Source organism: Phaethon aethereus (genome assembly GCF_964289735.1).
Source record: "Phaethon aethereus genome assembly, chromosome: 32".
In the NCBI taxonomy this organism is placed as follows: Eukaryota; Metazoa; Chordata; class Aves; order Phaethontiformes; family Phaethontidae; genus Phaethon; species Phaethon aethereus.
This window is the reverse complement of record NC_138608.1, coordinates 216,359-231,934: the sequence shown is the minus strand read 5'-3', so window position 1 is coordinate 231,934 and position 15,576 is coordinate 216,359. Positions and strand designations below refer to the sequence as shown.

Here is a 15,576-nt window from a genome sequence, read left to right as displayed (position 1 = left end):
ACGCCCTGACAGGGACGGGTGCTGCGTGGGGCAGGGGGCTGGCATGGGCACGATGGCGTCGGCACCCGCTGGGTGTGGAACCCCCTGCATGGGCAGGGGACCCCATGGACATGGGCACCCACAAGATGGGGACCCCTCAGTGGGCAGGGGCACCCCAGGGATGTGGGCACCCACAAGATGGGGACCCCCCAGTGGGCAGGGGCACCCCAGGGATGTGGGCACCCACGAGATGGGGATGCCTTGGTGTGCAGGGCCACCCCACAGACCTGGGCACCCACAAGATGGGGACCCCTTGGTGGGCAGGGGCACCCCACAGCAATGGGCACCCCCGGGTGCCCCAATGTGGATGCCCGGTTAAGGGTGGCCAGGTAAGGTGCCCTGGATGAGAGTACCCAGATAGGGGCACCCTGGGTGGGGATGGCAGACAGGGTGCCCAGACAAGGTGCTCCCCTCTCCCACCACCACCCACCCAGCCCGTGGACACCCCGTGGCTAACGTGGCTCTCCACAGATGGAGGTGGAGAAACCCCCACTGGCACCCGAGACACCAACTCTACTGAAGACCTACAAATGGCGAACGGCAGCACCCATGGGTGACCGGGAACCCGAGCGGGGCACGGGGTCCCCCAGCAGCCGGCGCTGGACCCGATTGCAGGGCTGGAAACGTTCCTACAGCCAACCCGAGCCTGGTGGCCCCGATGATGGGGCTGGAAAGGGCAACTCCAGCCTGGGGGCACCCAAGGCCAGCACCCGCCGGTCCCTCTTCCAACGGGCTTTTTCGGCTCCCTCCAAAGGGACCAAGGAGACACGAGGACCCGAGGGTGGCAAGGCCACCCTGCAGAAGTACCTGCGCTCCGTGTCCAAGAGGAAGGGTCATGTGGAGAGCGGTGCCAGGGCTGAGCAGGTCCTCCGTGATGTTGTTCCAGGTATGGGGTGATGGAGAGGGTGGGGGTCAGGGTGCTGGTGCTGGGTGATGGTGATGGGATGGGGGTGGAGGTGGTTGGTGATGGGTTGGGGGCGATGGGTGGGGGGTGATGATGATGAGTGATGGATTGAGGGGTGATGGGTGATGATGAGGGGTGATGGGTTTGGGGTGATGGGTTGGGGGATGGTGGGTGGTGGGTTGGAGGATGATGGGTGTTAGGTGGTTGTTGGTGATGGGCGGGGGGTGATGATGATGGGTGACAGGTTGGGGGTGATGGCTGATGGGTGATGGGTTGGGGCTGATGAGTGATGTGTTGGGGCTGATGGGTGGTGGGTTGGGGGATGATGGGTGTTAGGTGGTTGTTGGTGATGGGTGGGGGGTGATGCTGGTGGTTGATGGGTTGGAGGGTGGGTGGTGATGCTGATGGACTGAGGGGTGATGAGTGGTGGTGACGGGTGATGGGCTGGGGGGCGATGGGTGGTGAGATGGTTGATGGTGACCGCTGGAGACTGAGGGCTGATGGGTGATGGGCTGGGGCTTGGTGGGTGACGGCGGGTGACGGTGGGGGCACAGGAGCTGCGTGCTGGCGCACGATGGGGACGGAGGAGGTTGTGGAGGGGTGCGGGATGCGACTGGGCTTTGCTGGTGTTGGGGAGCTCCTGCCTGCAGGTGCCCTCCAGGGTTGGGGGAGCATCCATGGGTGCAGGACGGCTACGTCCCACCTGGCCCAGAGCCCACTCCTGGCCACACGCAGCCCCAGTCCCCGTATGTGCCCGGCACGGGGCTCGGTGGCGGCACATGGAGCCGTGCCAGCCCCTCCGGCACCCAGATCTGGCAAAACCGGCTTGGCTCCAGCAGGGCCACCCATGGTGCAGGCGGGGCCCTGGGGCAGGGCGGTCATCCGGGTTTGTCCCCACCACGGCATGGCCATGGCCATGGCCGTGTGTGGCCCGGCATTGCCACGCTGATGATGGCATGGCCGTGTGTCCCCTGGCACTGTGACCCTAATGATGATCTGGCCACATGTCCCCCAGAATCACCACCCTGATGGTGGCACGGCCATGGCCATGTGTCCCCCGGCATCACCACACTCATGGTGGCACCTCCGTGGCCACATGTCCCTCAGCACCACCACACCTGTGGTGGCATGGCCATGGCCACGTGTCCCCTGGCATCACCACGCTCATGGTGGCACCTCCATGGCCATGTGTCCCCCGGCATCACCACACTCATGGTGGCACCTCCGTGGCCACATGTCCCTCAGCACCACCACACCTGTGGTGGCATGGCCATGGCCACGTGTCCCCTGGCATCACCACGCTCATGGTGGCACCTCCATGGCCATGTGTCCTCTGGCATCACCACACTCATGGTGGCACCTCCGTGGCCACATGTCCCCCAGCACCACCACACCCATGGTGGCACGGCCATGACCGTGTGTCCTCTGGCATCACCACACCCGTAGTGGTGCCTCCAAGGCCACGTGTCCCCCAGCATCACCACACCCATGGCCGTGGCCGTATGTCCCCTGACCCCGTCACCGCAACCATACCGTGGCCACGGCCCCATGCGCCCTGGCATTGCCACACCTGTGGTGACACGGCCACAGCCACGTGCCCCCTGGCACCGCCATGCTGAGCGTGGGTGATGGGCCATGCTGAGCACCCACTCTCCCCCTGACACCCTGCTCTGCACCCCCAGCGAGCACCCACGGGATGTCGTCGGTCCCGCCGGCTCCAGCACCCGACGCCCCGGTGTGGGATGTCTCCAACTTCTCGCTGGTGGACGGGCATCTGGTCCTCGTGGGCAGGGACGAGGAGGTGAGGACACGGGGACGGGAGTCCCCTGGGCACCCAGGGGCTCGTGCCGGAGTCCCTTGGGTGTCGGGGTGCACAGATGGGTGCTGGGGGCTGCGGTGCCTGACCCCTCTGTGCCACCAGACTTCGTGCAGGAGCAGGAACCGGACGGGGAGCTCCATCTCGGAGAGCACCAACCTGCACCCGACGGGCGGCAGGAGGGACCCCGGTGAGCGAGCTCGCCCTGCGCCGGCACGCGCCGCTGCCACGGGGTGTTGGCACGCGCTGGTGTCAGCTGCGCGTGTGCAGGTCCGGTGCGGCTTGGCCGCGCACCGCGCGCCGCGCTGTGCGACATGGCCACGCACCGCGTGACGCACCATGCCGTGCAGCGTGCGCCGCGCACTGTCCCACGCACCGTGCCGTGCGCCGTGCGCCGGACACCGTGCACCACGGCTTGCGTCGCGGCCATGCGCTGTGCCGTGCACCGTACGGCCACGCACCGTGCACCACGCGCTGTGCCGTGCACTGTGGCCATGCGCCGTGCACTGCGCACCACGACATGCCTGTGCCACGCACCGTGCCAGGCACCGTGAACTGTGCGCCGTGCCCCGTGCCGTGCACCCCGGCCGTGCCCTGTGCCACGCGCCGTGTGGCCACGCACCGTGCACCACGCTGAGCACTGCGGCCGTGCCCTGTGCCGTACCCCGCGCGCGGGGTACCACGCACCGCGCTTTACACCGGCGCCATGCCCTGCGCTGTGCACCGCGCCGTGCTCTGTGCCACGCGCTGCGCGCTGTGTAGCGTGCCTCACACCCCTCGTCTCACAACGTGGCCGTGTGTCATGCCACATGCCATCTCCCGTGCCGTGCCCCGTCCCGTGCCGGACGCCACACTTTGTGCATGCCCCATGCCGCGCCCCATGCCACGCACCACGCCGTGCACCACGCCACGCCCTGCGCCGTGCACCAAGCTGTGCACCATGTCCCATGCCCCGCGCCGTGCACCATGCACTGCGCACCGCGTCATGCCCACACCGTGCCACGCCCCGTACCGTGCACCTCATGGTGCATCACGCACCGTGCCCTGTGCCTTGCCCCACGCCGCGCGCCGTGCACTGCGCACCGCGCCGTGCCATACCGCGTGCCGCGGCGCCCTGCTATGCGCCACGCCGTGCCCCGTGCCACGCACCGCACCCTGCAGCAGAACATGCCAAGCCCTGTGCCGCGCCCCGCACCACGCCTCATGCACCGCGCATCACATCCTGCCCCGTGCCGCGCATCGCGCCGCACGCCGTGCCCCACGCCACGCTTCGTGCCACGCGCCCCGCCGTGCCCGCTGCCCCGTGCCCCACACCGAGGCGGGTGCACGGAGGAAGCGCTGGGTGCCAGGCGGCCTCGCACCGTCACCGCTTCCTCCACGCTGCTGCGTCGGCTGATCCGAGCGATAAATGCGTTCGGCTTCCTCCCCGCGCCCCTCGCCAGCGCGGGCAGACGGCATCGCCGCCAGCCATGGGGCCCCGCCGCTGGCTGCTCTGCGCTGCGCAGGGAGGTGAGTTACCCCCCGGCCCCAGCACCCGCCTGGCACCGGGGCCGGCACCCACGTGGGGTGGGGACCGTCCTGGGTGGGTGCTCGGCACTGTGGCATCGCAGCACCAGGGCTGGGCACCGGCGCCGTGCACCAGAGCAGCAGGACACAGCCATCTGTCCCCTTCCCCCTTGCACCCATCAGCACCCATTTTCGGCACCCGGAGCTTGGCTGCATCTCAGGGGTGATACGGTGAGGTGCTGGCAAGATTTGGCACCCGGAACCGGGCGCTTGGGTCCTTCCTCCGGCTTTGCGCGATGTTTCCCAGGGCGGGGTCGGGGGGGGGGTGTTGCTATGGGGGTGTCCTGCCCCCCCTAAACCCTGGCATGGTTTTGGGGTGCTCGGGGTGCTGCTAAAGGGGGGTCCTGGTGCTGGGTGCCCCTCCAGACCCGGCTGCGGATGAGAGAAGCACCCGGGGTGCTGGGAGAAGCACTGAGAGCGAGACCTCCCCCACCCCCCAGTTCAGCAATGTCAAGGTGGGCACCCCCCAACCCCGATCCCAGCACGCCCCCCCAGGGTGCTCGGGCCCACCCACGGGTGACACAGCGGCCGTCTCCTCGTCCCATCCAGGGGTTGTTGTGGAAGAGGCTCCGGGAGCGGAAAGGTCGTGGTGTCCCCAAAGCTGAGGCACCGGCGGTGACAGTGCCCGATGGCGAGAGGTACGGCACCGTGGGGGGGGACACACGCGGGTGCTGGTGAGGGTGCCCCGGTGACAGCCCTGTCCCCGCAGGTTTCCCATCCGGAGCGGTTCCCGGGAGTCGCTGCTGCCCCCGCCGAGCGCTGCCGATCTGGACCTCACCGGGGACAACGTCATCGTCCGGCCCGTGCACGGCAGCATCGTGGCGGAGAAGTTTTGCTTTCAGGTAATGGGCTTGAGTGGGTGCTCGGGGTGCTCTGCAGAGGCACCCAGGGTGTCCCAGGCACCCGGAGGGGCACCCAGGGCACACCAGGCACTCTGCAGGAGCACCCAGTGCACCCAGAACACCCTGCATAGCCACCCAGGGCACCCTGGACAGCCACGCAGGGCACCCTAAGCATCCTGGAGGGGTACCCAGGGCACCCTGCACAGGCACCCAGGGCATCCCAGGCAACCTGGCAGGGCACCCAGGATGCCCGGGCACCCTGAACAGGTACTCAGGGTGCCCAGGGCACGGCAGGCACCCTGCAAAGGCACTCAAGGGCACCCTGCTCAAGCCCCCAGGGCACCCCCACCGAACACCTAGAGCACCCCAAAAGGACACCCCCGCACAGCCCTTAGCCATGGGCACCCAGAACCCCCAGGCACCCTGGGGTGCCCCCCCTCCAAGACACCCTGCCTGCATGCAGATCATCACGGGCGAGGGCAGCCGGTCCTTTGGGTGCACGTCCCTGGCTGAGCGCGACCGCTGGATCGAGAACCTGCGCCGGACTGTGCAGCCCAACAAGGTGGGACCGCGGGGACACCCAGGGGACACCCCTGCCACCCCCGGGGGAAGGGCCACCCGCTGCCCTCCTGTCACCCCAGTGGGCAGGGTGAGGCCCATTGGCAGGGCACGAACCCCTCACCCCACCTGGAGACCTGCGGGCACCCACAGCCCCGTGTCCCCATGTCCCTTCCTGTCCCCTGGGGGCTTGGCTGTCCCCCCATGTCCCACTGAGGATTTGGTTGTCCACACATGTCCCCATGTCCCCTCCTGTCCCCAGTGTCCCCTCCCATCCCCCATGTCCCCTCTTGTCCCCATGTCCCCCTGGAAAATCCCCTGTCCCTTCCTGTCCCCAATGCCCCCTTCCTGTCCCCAGTCTCCTGTCCTGTCCCCTGTGTCCCCCCCTGTCCCCCATGTCCCCTCCTATCCCTCCATGTCCCCTCCTGTCTCCCCATGTGCCCTCCTGTCCCTCCATGTCCCCTCCATTCCCACGTGTCCCTCCATCCCCTCTGTCCCCTCTTGTCCCCCCATGTCCCCTCCTGTCCTCTCCATCCCCACGTGTTCCCCCATGTCCCCTCCTGTCCCTAGTCTCCCCCATCCTCACATCCACGTGCAGAATTCCCTGTCCCCCCGCACCCTGTTGCCACCAAGCCCCCCCTCCAGATTCACACCCCCCCACCATGTCCCCTTTGTCCCCTTGATCCATGTCCCCCACCCTGACAGGACAACTGCGAGCGGCTGGAGCTGGCACTGAGCCTGTGGGTGTACGAAGCACGGGACCTGCCACCTCGGCGGCGTCTCCGTTGTCACCTCCACCTGGATGGTGTCCTCTTTGCCCGTACCACCGCCAAGGTGGCCGGTCCCGATGGCGAGCTCTTTTGGGGTGAACTCTTCCAGTTGGCTGCCCTACCACCTGCCCGTGCCCTCACCCTCGCCCTCTGCCGCGATGACCACCCCGGTCAACCGGTGGCCTCCATCACTGTCCCCTTGGCTGAGCTGGCGGCCGCCCGGCAGCCCTTGGAGCGCTGGTATCCGCTGAGCGGTCCTGGAGGAGGCGAGCGGGTGCCATCGGTGAGGGTGCGCGGGCGCTACCGGGAGGTGCGGGTGCTGCCCATCGTACGCTACAAGGAGTTGGCTGAGTTCATCACCTTCCATTACCGGGAGCTGTGCGCCCATCTGGAGCCCACCATCGCCGTACGGCACAAGGAGGAGCTGGCCGGTGCTCTGGTTCGCGTCTTGCAGAGCACCGGGAAGGCCAAGGTGGAGTGGATGCTGGCCATGGGGGATGTGGGGAGCGTGTGTGAGGGCAAGATGGGTGCTTCCTGGGGTGCTGTGGGCATGTTGGTTGGGGTGGGATGGGCATCATGGGGTGCCAGGAGAGCTGGGTTGGCTTGGGATGGGGTGGATGAGTTGGGATGGCGTGAATGAGTTGGGATGGGTTGGATGGGTTGGGTTGGGGTAGATGAGTTGGGATGGGATGGGGGAGTTGGGTTGGAATGGGTTGGGATAGATGGGTTGGATTGGGTTGGGATGGGTTGCAATGGGATGGGACTGGTGGGATGGGAAATGCAATTTAGGGGAGTGCCAGGAGATCTTGGCCCTTCTCAGGGTGGGTTGATCAAGGCTGTTTGGGGCCATGTGTGCCCACCGAGCCCTTCAACACGTCCACCTGGCAGTCGTTCCTCATCGACCTCGGTGTGGCTGAGCTGGACCGCTTTGATGACCGTGAGGCGCTGATCTTCCGTGAGAACACGCTGGCCACCAAGGCCATCGACGAGTACATGAAACTGGTGGGGGGCAAGTACCTCCAGGACACACTGGGTACGGCTGAAGGTTACAGGTCTTGGTGGGACATTATTGGGTATAGTGGGGTGCAGGACATCCTGGGCATGACATTACAGGGTGTTATGGGGTGCTATGGGGTGTTACGGGCTGCAGGGCATGGGCAGAGCATTACGGGGCTGTAGGACACCCCCAGGACATCCATGGGCATGTGGTGGGGGCTTGTCACAGCCATGCCCATGGCGGTGGATGGTTGGTCCCTTGATGGGCTGTCTCTTGGTGCCCAGGTGAGGCTGTGGCCCAGCTCTGCACCTCGGATGACAGCTGTGAGGTCGACCCCAGCAAATGTGCCAGCCTTGACCTCTCCGACAATCAGAACAACCTGAGGCAGGTCTGCGAGGAGACCTTCCAGTGCATCGCCGCATCCTGCGAGTGAGGGACAACCCCTGTGTGGGCATGGGGTTGGGCACCGGGATGGACATGGGGATGGGCATGGGGATGGGCACCTGCACAGGGATGGCCTTGGGGATGGACATTGGCACGGGCAATGGGAGAGGCATGGGGTGGGCACCAGAACCATGAAGACCTGAGCACAGGCTTGGAGATGGGCACTGGCACCACGATGGGCAAAGGGATGGCTTCGGGGACTGGCACCATCCCTGGGATCGGCATGGAGATGAGCACCAGGAAGGACCCAGGGACAAGCTTGAGGACAGGGGTAGAGGACAGGGATGGGCACCACCCCTGGGATGGGCACGGTGATGGAAACCAGGAAGGACCCAGGGACAATCCTGAGGACAAGCACAGGGAACTGGCATGGGGACAAGCACAGTCATGGTGGCTACCGTGTCCCACCACACATCATGGTGGCACACAGGGGGGGCTCCAGGACCACCCACCTGCCCCAGCACCCATCAGGATGTCTCTCCCCACAGTGCCTTCCCGGCAGAGCTGGGCGAGATCTTCGCGGCCTGGCAGGAGGAGTGTGCGGCGCGGGGTAAAGCGGCCATCGGGCAGCGCCTGGTCTCGGCCTCCCTCTTCCTGCGGTTCCTCTGCCCCGCCATCATGTCCCCCAGCCTCTTTGGCCTTGTCCAGGAGTACCCGAGTGAGGCCACCGCCCGTACCCTCACCCTCGTGGCCAAGGTCATCCAGAACCTGGCCAACTTCACCACGTATGTCATGGCAGGGCATGGCACTGGTACTGGTGGGGAGGGACACACCCATGGGGAAGCCACAGGGCAGTGGGGATGTCCCCTGCGTGCTGTGTGGCACATGCCACGGACAGTTATGGGCCACTAGGGTTGTCCCCAACATACCATGGAGCAGCAGGGACACCCCGTACATGCTATGTGGCGAGCAGGGACATCTCCTACATGCCATGAACTTGCCATGGGTCAGCAGAGGACATCTTCACTCCATGCATGGAGCTGATGTGTCCCAGCAGCAGAACCTCATGTGTCACCTGTGGTAGTCTGACCTACGGGTGGTTTGGTCCAAGAACATGGCAGTAGTGGTAGGCAGGGTGGTGACATGGTGAAGGGACATTGCAATGGCTTTGTCAATGATCCTGGAGGTGACCTGGCCCAAGACCTTGGTGGTGGCCCAGGCCATCACCTGGCCCCCAGGTAACCGGACACTGTGGTCCCCAGGTTTGGCGAGAAGGAGGCCTATATGGGCTTCATGAACGAGTTCCTGGAGCACAACTGGAGCACCATGACAGCCTTCCTGCAGAGCGTGGCCAACCCCGAGAGCAGCGTCCACATGGCCACCTATGATGGCTATGTGGACCTGGCCCTGGAGCTTGCTACTCTCCACCTCCTGCTCTGTGACATCTTCTCCAGCCTGGACCAGGTGCCACCACCCGTTTTTCCCCAAGGGTAGCCGGCAAGACTGGCCACCTCCTTATCTCCGTACACAGAGCTGGTGTCCACTGACCCATGGATGGCACCTACCCCAAGGCCACCCATTGTCCCCATAACGTCCTTGTCTTGTCCTCTCAGGCCACGCAGGAGGAGCTGGAGCCCCTGCCCACCATCCTCACTGCCATCAGGGAGGGCACCCCTGTCCCTGTCTCCGTCCGGCTCAGCTCCACCACAGAGCGAAGGTACCGGTGGGTGGACAGGGACACACATGGGACCAAGGTGGACGTGTTGGGCCAGGAGGAGCTTTGGTAGATGGGTGACACTAAGATGGGTTTGAGGTGGTTCTAGTCTTGGCTGGTTTCAGGGGATGGTTCTGATCTTGGCTGGGTCTAGGGTGACTCTGGTCCGGAATGGGCTTGGGGTGACTGGTCCCAGTTGGATTCAGGGGATGGTTTTGGTCCCTGATGGGTCCAGCAGATGGCTGTGGTCCAGGTGGGGGATGGTTCTGGTCCGAGTTCAGACTGGGCTGTGTTTGGTAGATACTTCTGGTCCAGGCTGGGTCCAGGAGATGTTTCTGATCCCAGCCGGATTTAGGGAGTGGTTCTGGTCCTGGCTGAGTTCAGGGTAACTCCTGCTCTGGCTGTGTTTGGGGTGGTTCAGGTCAAGGCTGGTTTTGAGGATGGTTCTGGTCCCAGTTGGGTTTGAGGGATGGTTCTGGTCCCGGATGAGTTTGAGATGCTTCATGTTCAGGCTGGATTCAGGAGACAGGTCTGATTCCAAGTGGGTTGGGGGGGCCTTTGGTCCTGGTTGAGTGCAGGGTGGTTCTGGTCCCTCCTGGGTCTGGCACCATCCCGGTACCCGGCCATGCCATCGCCCCATCCCCCCTCACAGCCCGGCAGAGAGCTTCAAACCAGGCTTTGTGCCACCACGGGACCTGAGCAAGCACAGCCCCCTCATCAAGAGCCAGTCCCTCATCAGCATCCGCCGCGTCCGGGGCCGGGAGGACGGGCCAGAACCGGAGCCATCACCAGCACCGGTGCCGTCACCGCCACCCAGCCGGGAACGCCGCAATGTGCAGCGCACCCAGAGCGTGCCAGCGCAGGGCAAATCCGCTCGGCGCCTACGCAAGCAGAGCAGTGCCGAGCACGTGGCAGAGCCACCGGTCGAGGACAACCCAGGGTCCCTCGTCCCCCGCGAAGCCCCGGTAAGCCCTGGCAGCCGCCACGCCACCCTCACGTCGGGGCTGGTGCTCCAAGGAAGGTGTCGGCGTTAACGGGTGCCGCCGGTGCCGTAGGGTCGCGGGAAGCTGCGCTCGTCGGTGTCGCTGCCGCGCAAGTCGACGGTGCCGTGGCAGCGCTACGCAGAGGAGGCGGCGGCGGCACAGGGCGAGCTCTACGCCATCCGCCCGCTGGAGAAGGTAACCCCGTGGTGGGTGGTAGCCAAACCCACTGGGGTGCCCCGCTGACCCTCCCCACCCCGTCACCCCATCCCCCTCCAGCATGGGCGGTTGATCGAGGTGCTGCGGAAGGAGGTGGCGGAGAACCGGGAGAAGTTACGGCTGGCGGAGACGCGGGCGGGTGAGATGGAGGTCCAGCACCGTGGGTTGCGGCAGGAGCAGGGTCAGCACCGAGAGCAGCTTGAACGTCTCCGGCAGCAGCTGGAGGAGGCGAACGCCCGCGTGGCCAATTTGGGTGCCAGGTAGGGATGGGGATGGGGAGTGGGTGCCCCAAACCAGTGGGTGCCCCATGCCAGCAGGTGCCCCACCACCGGGTCGGGGTCTCGGCTCATCCCCGACCCAATTAGGTTGACAGCGGCTGAAGGCACCAGGAAGAAGGACCTGGAGAGGCTGAAGACCAGCGAGGAGAAGAGCCGGGAGCTGGTAAGAACCAGGACGCGGGTGCACCCACGGGTGACAAGGGGGACGCGGGTGGGGGCTGACGCCATCCCCTCACAGGAGAGACGGCTGTCGGCGCTGGAGAGGGAGCAGGCGGAGCTGCGGGGTGCCATCGCCCAAGCCCTGGGCCACCCCGGGAGGACAGGACGCCGGATGGCGGCGCGGGGTTGGGACGAGAGTGGAGACGATGCTCAGGCCACCAGTGTGTAACCGGTTGTCCCGATGTCCCCAACGTGTCCCTGCAGCCGGGTCACCCACCGCCTCCTGGGTCCTTCCGAAGGGTGTTTAAGCCCGATCCCGCTGGGTGTCCCCTCCCCGGGCAATAAAGAGCGTTGGTGTCACCGTCACAAGGTGCTTGGTTGTGTCCTGCCGCCGCTCGGAGCCCTGTCCCCAATCCCGCCCTGTCCCCAGCACCCAATGCCTGCCTGGGCCATCCCAGACCCTGGGGCTGTGACAGGGGGATGGCAGGGCCCCGGGGATGCCTGGGGACACGGCCACGGGGGCGACCCTCGGGGACATGGTCATGGGGACACTTTTGGGGCAGTGACGGGGGTGTCGGGGCCATGGGCACCCGTCGGCGCGGAGCCATGGGGACACTTCGGGGATGGCAAGGCCACGGGGACCCGCTGGGGCAGGTCTGTGGGTCCCCGTGGGGTCTCCTCAGAGCCGCCCGTCCGCAGAACAGCCAGACCTTCCCCTTCCGCCCACCCAACATGGCGGCGGGGCGCCGCCGTCGCTTGATGATGACGCATCAACGCGCGCCGCTCTCTTTCGCTCCCCCTCCTCTCCGGAAGGTCGCCGCGCCGCCTCTCCCCCGCCCTCCTCCCCCGCCGCTCTCAAGATGGCGGCGACGCCGAGACGTCAACGTCATCAGAGACGCGCCGCGCGGGTCGGAGAGGGCGGAGGGCGGCGGCGGCGACGCGCGGCGGCCGCTCCGGCGGGGCGGTCGCGCGCACGCACGCGCGGCGGCGACGACGACGGCGCGGCCCAACATGGCGGCGGCGACGGCGACAGCGGCGGCGGCGGCGAAGGCGGCGCTGGGTCCCCGTTCGCCGCCCCCAAGATGTCGGCGGCGGCCTGGTCGCGCGCGGCGTGACGTAGTCAGGCCCCGCCGCCGGGAGGGGGGCGGGGGAGCGGCCGGAGCGGCGCAGGCGGCGGCGGCGGCGGCGGCGGCGGCGGCGGCGGCGGGACCGGCCGGACCCCCGGGGGGGGATTTAAAGGAACCATGTCCCCGGCGCGGCGGTTGCTGTGGAGGCCGGAGCCGGGCAGGAGGCGGCGGGGGCGGCGGTTGCAGCAGCGACGCCGCTGAGGAGGAGCAGCCCGGCGGGCCCGGCCCCGGGGGGCCGGCGGGGTGAGTGTCCGGGGCGGCGGCGGGGGGAGCCCGGCCCGGCGGGAGACAAAGCGGAGCCGCTACCGAGGAACCTGCGGCTGGGTCGGGGGGACGCGACGCTGACACCCCCCCTCCCCCGCCCCCCATACCGGCCCCGTCCGGGGTGCTGAAACGCGGGTGGGGGGGCTCGGGCGCCCGGGGGGCACCCAGAGCTCCAGGGGGAGGAGGGGGTGGCGGGGACGCCGGCGTCCCGGGGAGGGCGGGCATGGCGGGGGGGGGGTGGTCTGTGGTGGTGGTGAGCCAGGCGTCCGGGTGGGCATTTGGGGTGGGGAGGGGGTGTCTGTGCCGGGGAGGGGGTGTCTGTGCCGGGGAGGGGGTGTCTGTGCCGGGGAGGGGGCCCAGGCGGCCCGGGCAGGCGGGGGGGAGGTACAGGCAGCGTGCGGCAGGTGCCGGGCAGCAGCACCAGGACAGCCGGTACCAAGCGGTGCCGGATTTGGCATCCGCCGGCCTGGGAACGTGCCAGGTAGGGATGGGACGGATCCAGACTCACGCTAACGTATCCCCTTGGCACTTCCCGTGCTGCTTCACCTCCGTCACGATCACCGGCACCGTTCCTGCGCTGGTGGAAGGAGGCCGACCTCTGCCCAGCTCGTTAACCGGAGTTAAACGAGCATCCAGTGATGGACGACCCCGTAATCTCCACTGGGAGCTTTTCATCCCCCTCCTCTGCCGGCTGGAGCGGCGTCGGTGCCGGTGGGGGGCCCGCTGAGGCGGTGGTGCCGTGGTGTTTCACCCCGTGCCGGGGATCAGTGGTGTTGGTAGGTTCAGTCCTGAGTTTTGGTGTGTTGCCGTGGTGCCGGGAATGTTTCCTCTTCCCAAGCAGTTTGATGGCGATGAGCGGATCGGAGCACAGCCGGCACCGCTGCCGTACGGCACGAAGGCGAGAGCGGTGCTGCCGTCGCTCCGAGCAGCTTTCGGTTCATCCCAGCACAGCTTGATGCCGGATTTCCCTCCCTGGCGCGTTGCTTAGAGGAGTCGGCATACAGGCTATCCCCATCGACGCCGCGAAATCCCCCTCCGGCAGTGCTGACGACCCCGCAGACAAATTCACTGAGGATTTATTCCCTGGATCCCAGCACCGGCAAAGCTCCGCATCCCAACAAAACCCCTCGGCATGGGATTTGCCGGCTTGTAGCCGTGACCGTTGGAGCAGAAATGGAAGAGCTCCCTGGGGGATGCATCCTTTGCTCGTTCCAGCTCCAGGATGGGGAAAAAGAGCTACTTTTCTGCCAAACGAGCTTGTTAACACCGAGGAGGAACGTTGCCGATGGCTTGAGGTTTTCCCGTGGAAGGAAATCATCCAGGATCCCAGCTTGAGCCCTGGGACCTTCCCGGATCCTCCCTGAATTCCTCTCACATCGAAATCCAGAGCGCTCGCTCCCCTTCTGATTTTTCTTCGTGGGTGCGATGAGTTTTGTACATAAGCGGCGTTGGCACGAGCGCGCTGGATCCTGCATGCTTGATTGCGGCCCGGGGTGGAGCGAGGGAAACCGGCGCCGTCCTGTGTCACGGCTCCGCTCTGCCACGCGAGGAAGAAGAAACCACACTGGCAGGAAAAAAAATAAACCTCCCCACGCAGCTGGAGCCTGCCCCAGTTCAAGTGCGTTGGGAGCATGCCGGACCCTGCGAGCTTGGCCGTGACCTGGCACGGAGGAGGAGAAGCCGGTGCTGTCCTGCATAGCGACTCTGCTCTGCCAGCAAGGGAAAACAAACAACCCCAAAACAAAAACAAACGTGGTGCGGGGGAAGAACCATGGTTGGAGCCTGTCTGGCTCAAGCGCGCCGGGAGTGCGTGGGACCTTGCGCACTTGGCTGTGACCTGGCACGGAGAGAGAAAAACTGGTGCTGTCCTCCTGCGTCCCGGCTCTGCTCTGCCACGCGGGGAATAAAAATCACAGGTGAAAAACATGAGCTGCAGCCTGCCTGGCTCAAGCGCGCCTGGAGCGTGCCAGACCCTGCGAGCTTGATTGTGACCTGGAACAGAGAAGGAGAAGCTGGTGCCGTCCTCCCGCATCACGACTGAGCTCTGTCATGCGAGGAATAAAATCCACACGGGGGGAAAAACACGGCCGGAGTCTTCCTGCCTTAAGCGTGCCTGGAGCGTGCTGGACCCTGTTAGCTTGGCTGTGACCTAGGCCCCCTTCTGCACTGGGGCTTTGCTCTGCCAGCAAGGAAAATAAACCCACGCAGGGAAAAAATCCGTGGCTATAGCCTGCCTGGCTCGAGCGTGCCATGAATGTGCTGGACCCTGCGCGCTTGTCTGTGACCCGCCACAGAGCGGGGAAAAAGCCAGCACCGCTCTGTGCCGCGGCTCTGTTCTGCCACAGTTTTTTCCAAGGAAGGAGAAAACCCAAACCCCACACGGGGAAAAAACACATGGCCGTAGCCTGCCCGTCTCAAGCATGCCGTGAGCGCGCCGGGCACCGCACGCTCGGCCATGAACCACCATGGAGGGGGGAAAAAACAGCGGCATCCTCTTGCGCTGCGACTCTGCTCTGCCACATGTTTCTCCCAGGGAGGAAAAAAACCACACGGGGCAAAAAACATGCGGCCGTAGCCTGCCCGATTCAAGCGTGCCATAAGCGCGCTGGACCCCAGGAACTTGGTCATGGTCAAGCATGGAGGGAGAAAAAACAACGCCATTCTACACCGCGGCTCTGTCACAGGTTTCTCCCAGGGAGGCAAAAAACACGAGGGGAAAAAAAACCACGCGGCTGTAGCCCGCTCGTCTCGAGCGTGCCGTAAGCGTGCCAGACCCCACGCCTTTGGTCATGATCCACTATGAAGGAGGGAAAAACCGGCACCTGTGTCGTGGCTCTGCTCTGCCAGCAAGGAAAAAATAAAACCAACCCCCACGTGGGGGGAAAAACCACGCAGCCCGAAGCCTCCCTGACTCAAGCGTGCAGCAAGCGCGCAGGGTAACCCACTGCAGAAAGTCCGC

The 15,576-nt window shown here is 65.9% G+C and overlaps 2 protein-coding genes across 2 annotated transcripts in view; both read left to right on the top strand.

Moving 5' to 3' along the window:
- Positions 1-481: 481 nt before the first annotated feature.
- On the top strand, positions 482-11,717 carry RASAL3 (RAS protein activator like 3). The gene is made up of 18 exons (XM_082012126.1): positions 482-925; positions 2,626-2,744; positions 2,865-2,949; positions 4,692-4,780; positions 4,875-4,963; positions 5,035-5,167; positions 5,631-5,729; positions 6,431-6,967; positions 7,384-7,528; positions 7,777-7,921; positions 8,425-8,661; positions 9,139-9,340; positions 9,490-9,599; positions 10,243-10,555; positions 10,646-10,768; positions 10,850-11,049; positions 11,155-11,230; positions 11,306-11,717. Exons 1-18 carry the CDS (start codon positions 511-513, stop codon positions 11,453-11,455), a joined length of 3,267 nt encoding a protein of 1,088 aa, XP_081868252.1. The 5' UTR covers positions 482-510; the 3' UTR covers positions 11,456-11,717.
- Positions 11,718-12,237: 520 nt separating this feature from the next.
- The window catches only part of WIZ (WIZ zinc finger), a gene marked incomplete at both ends in the record, with an annotated part of 56,196 nt that continues 52,857 nt past the window's right edge, over positions 12,238-15,576 (top strand). The window contains one exon of the mRNA XM_082012194.1: positions 12,238-12,596. Within this exon, the coding sequence (XP_081868320.1) occupies positions 12,238-12,596 (359 nt within the window). The remainder of the gene's footprint in view (positions 12,597-15,576) is intronic.